Source organism: Galeopterus variegatus, unplaced genomic scaffold (genome assembly GCF_000696425.1).
Source record: "Galeopterus variegatus unplaced genomic scaffold, G_variegatus-3.0.2 Scaffold893, whole genome shotgun sequence".
Classification (NCBI taxonomy): Eukaryota; Metazoa; Chordata; class Mammalia; order Dermoptera; family Cynocephalidae; genus Galeopterus; species Galeopterus variegatus.
Genome location: NW_007727004.1, coordinates 350,313 through 358,119, shown reverse-complemented (window position 1 = coordinate 358,119; position 7,807 = coordinate 350,313). Strand labels below are relative to the sequence as shown.

General features: G+C 31.6%; 1 protein-coding gene across 1 annotated transcript in view; it reads right to left on the bottom strand.

The window, feature by feature from the left end:
- The window catches only part of PLOD2 (procollagen-lysine, 2-oxoglutarate 5-dioxygenase 2), an 87,926-nt gene that overhangs the window by 6,047 nt on the left and 74,072 nt on the right, over positions 1-7,807 (bottom strand). The window contains exons 12-16 of the mRNA XM_008573260.1: positions 6,527-6,668; positions 5,271-5,333; positions 4,159-4,272; positions 1,622-1,687; positions 343-447 (exon numbers count right to left, since the gene is read on the bottom strand). Of these exons, the coding sequence (XP_008571482.1) occupies positions 343-447; positions 1,622-1,687; positions 4,159-4,272; positions 5,271-5,333; positions 6,527-6,668 (490 nt within the window). The remainder of the gene's footprint in view (positions 1-342; positions 448-1,621; positions 1,688-4,158; positions 4,273-5,270; positions 5,334-6,526; positions 6,669-7,807) is intronic.

Genomic DNA, 7,807 nt, shown 5'->3' with positions numbered 1-7,807 from the left:
GGCCGCTCACTGGCTGAGCGAGGTGCGGGGGCAACACCGAGGGTTGCGATCCGTGGCCGGTCACGAAAAAAGACAAAAAGGAAAAAAAAAAATAAAAAAAGGAAAAAAAAAGAGCAGGGCCCAGACAGAATAAAGAGCTTCTTAAGTGTTAAACAATTAGCTAGTGGCAGATTAGACTGAAAATTTTCCTGTTAGTCTTGGCTAGCCAGTTCATTTACGTCTGGGACTCAGACATGTATGACAAAAAGGACATGTCCTCTCTGAACTCTCAGAATATCCACCTCCTATTCACTGCCCCCAACACAAACACATTTTAGTTCTTTGTGTGAAATTACAACTTACATGATGTCTTCCCCCAGACCACTGGCCATAATGTTCCATTTCTTCTACCAATTCGTCACAGGCTTTTTCAGAAAATATGGGGAACCAAAAGACATCTGGACAAGGCTATAAAACATGACATTACCATTAGAAGGCATAATAACATCTGTAGCTTAATAAGCCTAAAACAGCTCTTCCAGTATGTATAAAAATAAAAAACACTAAATGACTAGAAACATTGTGTCAACATTTAATTGACAGTATTTTTTTCTTTCTCATGGTACATAAAATGATGGTGCATCTCAGAACTGATGGAATAAGCCTAAAACAGCTCTTCCAGTATGTATAAAAATAAAAAACACTAAATGACTAGAAACGTTGTGTCAACATTTAATTGACAGTATTTTTTTCTTTCTCATGGTACATAAAATGATGGTGCATCTCAGAACTGATGGCACCTTAGGTTCTCAAAAATAAGTATTAGCAATAGTTTTGAACACTAAACTGAAATAGAGTTCATTTTTTAAAAAATCTCTCTGATGGAGGCCAACAGAGGTGGGAAAAGGGGAGGGGGGGTTTAGTGAGAAAAAATGATTACAATGTGCAAGGCTGAATATACTAATTATCCTTATTTGGGCATCACATCTTGCACGAAGGTATGGATATTCAATGCTGTACCCCGCAGATATGTACAATCAATTACGTTTCAATAAACAAATAAACAAATAACGTGCTCCTGTGTGGCTATACCAGGATGTATCACCCAATCCCTAACTCGGTGTCATCTGGTTTCTTGCAGGGCACCCCATTTAGATTGTGAGGTTGTCCAGGACAGGGCTCCCTCATATTCATCTGTCCCCAGTGCCTTCCACAGTGTCTAAAACACAGCAGGATTCAAAAATGCTGAATAAATGACTAACTAATAAATCACTGAAAAAAAATAAAAACCTCTCTGAGAAAAGACTTTCTTTCAAAGAGTTCAACTTTTTTCAAAGATGAACTTTCATTAAAAAAGGTCTACACCAGAGATCTGTCAATGTTTCCTTATTTTTAGTGGTTTCAGAAAGCTTTTTTAAAAAGGCACAATCTTAAAATTATTAATATCCAAGTTCTACATTTTTACAGCTATATGATCCATAAGACTGTACAGTTAGTAATCAAGCCACATTAATTTTATCTAAAGGATAGTTTCTCCACTTTCACAATATCTTCTGCTAAAGTAGTTATTGCATGAATAATATTCCCTTCTGGAAAATACAGCAAAAATGCTCTATACATCTTAATAATTACTAGTACAAACCTGCTCAACTATATTTTCAGTGAAAATCTTTGAATAATCTCGGTTTATGTACTTTTCCTTCCAGTCCTATAAAAACAATTGTACATATTAAAGCAAATACCTTTTTTATAAATACTTTCCTGGAAAATATAAAGTATTAAATTTTAGAAATTACTCAAATAATTTATAAATGATTGTGTGTAGTGGACAAAATAAGAATTTTCAGAAACCATAGTATATGTTTTAATCTTTGCCTGATTCTGTGTATGTTCACATCATTCTAATAAATACAAAATTTTTATTTATGAAATTTTATATCTCAGAATTTTAAAATGAGTAATCTTACAGTGATTAGATTTGCATGCCATATTTATGCATATACACAGGGATAGGTAAATACATGTGTTAGATGTGAAAGACAAGGAACAAAATCATATCGACAAATACTAGTAAAAATTAGTAAATTAGTTAACTAGAGTCTTACTTCTACAGTGCACTACTCTAAAATATTTTTTGATTTTTTATATGAAATTTTTAATTTGAAATTACAAATTTTTATTTGAAGTTTCTGCCTTCACTTAAGTTTTTAATACTTATCAAAGAATGATTATGAGGTTACATAACATTTCACTTTTTTTAGTTAGTAAAATTAAGGCTTATGGTCCTATATTGAAACATGTTTCCTCTTCATTCTAATTAATGAATCTGATTCTTCTCTTTGACCATTCCCTGGCACATAAAACACACATAAAGATCTCTTCTTTTTTATTTTTTTTTTAACATAAGTTAAGGAATCCTTTCCCTGGATCAAGTGCTTTATTTGAATATGGGTATTTATTGAAATATGAATATATTAAAACATGGAATGATTTAACTATCCAAAAAGATCTCTTCTTAAACGTATTTAGACTATTTAACCAAATTCTTAAGTTTCTCTTTATGAAGTACCAATGTAGGGAAGCCAGCAGGAAAAAACGGAGGCATGGACTCAAAAAAATCCCAATCAAAATATGTTTCAAAAAACATTTGTCTGAAATATATCTGAGATTACATTTCAGAGGGACTGATAATTTATATCACGATAATTTTTACATCATTCTCAGTTTTGCATATTTATTTATATGTAGCTCGGATATTGCTGATGTGGAGGAACAAAAGCTATCTTTGAATTCTTTAATAAATTTAATTTATACATAGAATATAATTTTAAGGATCAGACTTTTGTCATTATTCCCTCTAATATTTATTAGTTTTCTAATTCCAAAAAAAGGGAAAAAATTAGAAGTAAATATTCTTAAGATTTAAGAATCTTTATCTATAGTATTTTTTTTACAGTGCTTCATTGTTGATTTTTTTGAAGTTAAAGAAAAAAGTCCTTAAGTTTTTACATTAGGGTATTAATACTAATTTTTCATTTTACACCACCTTTCAAGTCATTGAGCAAACCATGACTTTACTAATTTCTTAGAAATTCTGATAATGGAACAATCACTTCTGATATTTTCATTGCATACTCTCCAAATACTTGGATTCTTACAAAAATGTCTACAATTCAGAGAATAATCTAGGACCTCTTACTAGGAAGCAAATATTCCCAAGTAATCAAATAATTCTGTCCCTCAAAATACCAAGAGATTCAGTGCCAAAGCAAAATACATAATTCTACCCTCACCATAAAAACAAAAAACAGAAAAACTTTTTTTCAATTCTACTCCTGTGAAAAATGAAGATATGCAGCTACAATGGAACAAAAGTACTTTTAAAATAACAAAATGTCAAAAAAAAATTCTTTTTCTATTCAACAGAGTGTTCAGAGATTATTAAATTTACTATTCCCATATCTCAACTATTCTTATAAGTTAAAGACTATTCTCATCTGAGTCTTTGCAGTTTAAAACTTTTACTATAGCCACGGGGAAAATCATAAATAGCAGCGTTACAGAGATGATTATTCAAGAGAGTATTTTCCCTTGAATAATGTTCCAACTTGACTAAAGAAAAGAAGTTCCTGTAAAACAAAAAAGGAGCTAATTACTGTATGGTTCAAATCTTTAAAAAAAAAATTAGACTTTCAAAAGAAATAGTTTCCTCAACTTAACACTTTCTTCATATGCTGAATCAACTTATTCTGCAGTTTTCTCTGGCTATGTTTGGTGTACATTCACAAAATTGTCAAAATAATCAACAAAATGATAAACTAAGATGTATTTTCCCAATCTAACTTCCTGATTTTTCTTCCTGAAAATAAAAATGTGTGAGCTATTTGTAAACATTTTTCTAAAATTGTGAATAAAAATCAGACAGTGCTTTTGAAAACATAAAAAGATTAGAAGAAATCAAAGAAACTGATAATTTCCTTCCCCAAACCTAATATATGTCTTAATATAAAATGTTCTTGGTCAAGTTTAGATCTACTCTTAAGATTATGAAATACAATTAATTATGTCATTATTTAAAAAGCCTCTTACCACATTTTTACATTATTAACCAACCGATTTACATCCAGTTAGAGTTATAGAAAAGTAAGTAATAAGTGAAGTTGAATATGAAATACATACCACAGGATTTTCAAAAATCTGCCAGAGGTCATTGTTATAATGGGAAGTATTGTAATTAGCAGTTGATAAAAGCCTTCCAAATTCATGTCTATTAGAAATGTACATAAACACACCCTAGGTGCCAAAAAATAATAGTATTAATCTTAAAGTACAAAAAAAATTTAACCATGGAAAAATATATAGGAGATATTAATTTTAATTTTTATATTTCATTCATAACATGCATTTTGTCATATAAAATTTGCACAATTTAAAATAAAAGAAATAAAATTTTGATTATGAATTCAGATACCACACAAAACTAATAGATAGCACTGACACTCAGCTGAAAAAGAGAAGAACAATGTACTGGTTTTGTCCCTTTCTTATTGATCCCAGATGTAGACTTCGAGAAAAAAAAAATTCTGTTTAAAAGCAGAAATATTTGAGACATCAAAGTGCAATGAGTTGTACATCTTTTGGCTTCTTTCCCTTTCAAAGAATACAATATCACATTTTTATACAAGAACTCAATATGTAAGTATTATTTCATCAGGCTATTTCATTTTTTTTGTTATTGTTGCTCTAATGTTTAAAGTCTGCACACACAAATTCGTCATGCATTACAAAGACAGCTAAAGAAAACCAGTCTCATATCCTTGCCTCACCAAATAAATATGGCAAACACCACTGAGGTAAGGTTGTTTCTTTTTGCACCTGTTTTAACGGTAAAAAGGTTAGTGATTAACAAATCAATGAAGAGTACCCAAACCTCATTTTAATCAAGATGTATGTACTTTATACCTGCTCCTACCTCTTCTTCTCCTTAAAAAACACAACAAAAAACCTAGAAAGAAAGAGTGGAAGGGACTTGGGTTCAACTTTCTTACCTGTTAACCATAAAATATGAATCAGCTCAAAGAACACAAAGTTGACTATCACACAGCCCCCCCATTACACAAAACGCACACGCACATATACGATTACTAACCGATGCATACCAACATTTTACCAAGCTAAATGCAAAGAAGGCTCTTAAAGAAACTTTACCGCTAGTCAATATACCATATTCAATATTAACAAACAAAAAATAAAAATAAATGAATAAATAAGTAAATAAATAAAAAGAACACCTTTGGGGGGCTGAGCATTTGGAATGTTTCCGGAGTAGGGGAGTCTTTTTCCCTTTGTAAAGTCTAAAATGAAGAGAAGCATTGGGTAAGTCGACCTGCACACTCACCCTCTCAGGTATTTTTTGGTAAATAAAAACAGCAGCTTGTCATCAAAAGCTAACATTATGACATGTCCTTCACAGACAACATGCAGAACAAGCAAAGCTTATAGCGCACACAAAGAAACATCTCCAGCCCTTTCAGCCCTTTTTTTTTTTTTTTTTTTTTGGGGGGGGGGAGTCAAACATAAATCCAAGCTCATTCTTTAGCAGAACTTTCATTAGACACATAATTAAGACGCAGGAAAAAATGAGTGAGAGAGGCCATTCCAGGATGTGCTGTTGAGTCAGATTAGCCGAACATGAGCGCAAAATACAACCACAGGTACTGAGGTACTCGATAATAACGCACATGAGTGTGTAGGAGAAACCAACATATTCAAACAACACATGCCTTGTTAAACTAAGAAAAATATACTTGCCAACTTTTCTGATTTTTTCAAAAATCACAATTGCTTATCTAATTTGGAAATAAAATAACCCGATAATTCCTAAAACAGAAAATCACACAAATGTGTTTTAAAACATATTTATGCATTTTGAAAAGCAATCTATTTTCTAGTCATTTATGTTTTACAACAAAGGTATATTTGAAGAACACCAATATATCATTAGTTTTTTAAATAGATTAATATACTACATATCTCCACCCTTCTCCCACTTTAACAGTAAGGAACCTGCTCTTTAAAAATGAGAAGTTAATAATGATATAAAGTACACCAGTTAGAGAAAATATGGACATGGATTTCAGAACAAAACTGTGTTCTTCTTAAACGGTTATGATCATTTCACTCAGGCTCTATCTAATTAATTTTAATTAATTTGAGTTTTCACCATAGAATTTCAAATGGAAGTAAACATGTATTCTTAAAAGAGCAAAGCTATTTGTAACAAGTTCATTTTTTTCAGTGAAATCCTACTGTGTTGCTTATGAGTCAGCCTGAATACTACACCTAACATTTTTCAACCCGTTTCTACTGGTAAATGTTCACAGATTATTCCCCCAAATTACTCCCAACTTTTTAACACAGAACCAAAAAAATTGGCTAGTATTTGCAAATTAGAAAGGAAAAGGGCATCAAAACACAATGACACACCAACTGGTAAAGCAAGCCATCTTATGAGAACATTCAAGCAAGTCATAATTGTTTATCTTACCATTTCCCTAGCATTTCGGCAAAGAGCCATATCAGGATCCAATTTATCTCGAACAAAATAGTTCCTTTCATTCATCTCTGATCGGAGTGTTTTTCCTTTGATTAAGTACACGTTAGCCATGTATGGGACATTCCATAGTCCTCTGAAAGTAAAAAGAAGACATTTTAAAATAGCACAAATATAACATGTTTTATTTTTACATTTTTAAAATAAATGCTTTGTATGTGTTTAAACTTTATGTACAAATATATATTCAATCAACACACAACCACATTTAATGACATTTGGCAAATATATGAGATTACTTGGTATATACTATATTTTATGAAATTTAAGAGACAAATCTCTCTCTAGATAAACTTCGATTTAGAGCTGGTATCTGTTTGACATTTTTGCTGTCATCTCTCAGTTGTTGCAGTTATAGCATAATATTCTGTTGTACATAATGTGTTTCCATTTAATATTAAAGAGTTTGATAGCAAAAATAATAACATACAACCACTGGTGCACTAGAGCTGGCTCATACTGGCTCCCCAGAGCTGACTTTTAGTGCCAAGTTCACATTCAGTGATTTCTCAATTGAAACTTGAAATCAGCCATGGTAGAAGTATTTACTACACAGAAATTGGCAAACACTATCAGTGGATTCCCCCACCTCCAAGAGCCAGTTGTTCTATACTTACCAGCACACCACTGAATATAGCCTAAAATTCTCCTAAATTATATTTTCTTGAAATTCATTAAGCCATCTTATGAAAAAGGAAGATATGAAAAAATACATAAGTGTTAGGAGACTCTTTTTTCCTTTATTCTTTTCCACACCTACCTCCTCACTCTGAACATTGTTCATTTCCTAAGAACAGCATAAGAAGAGTTTTGCCTGAAGGGCTGTGCTTGTTGCTTTTAGAGAACCACAAAGCAAGATCTTGACTGAGGAAATACAGTTAGATATTAAAAGAAATATGATATCATTTTGCCTCACTAAAACAGCCCCAAAGAAAACTGCCTTAAGAAGTACAGTTGTCTCCCCTTATGCACTTGGGAATATGTTGCAAGACTCCCAGTGGATGCCTGAAACAACAGATAATACCGAACCCTACCTATACTATGTTTTTTGCTACATATATGCACCCATGATAAAGTTTAACTTATAAATTAGGCACAGGAAAAGATTAACAATAAGAACTAATAAGAAAACAGAACAATTATAACAACATACTATAATGAAAATTATGTGAATATGATCTCTCTCTCAAAATATATGAATATTTTCGGAACATG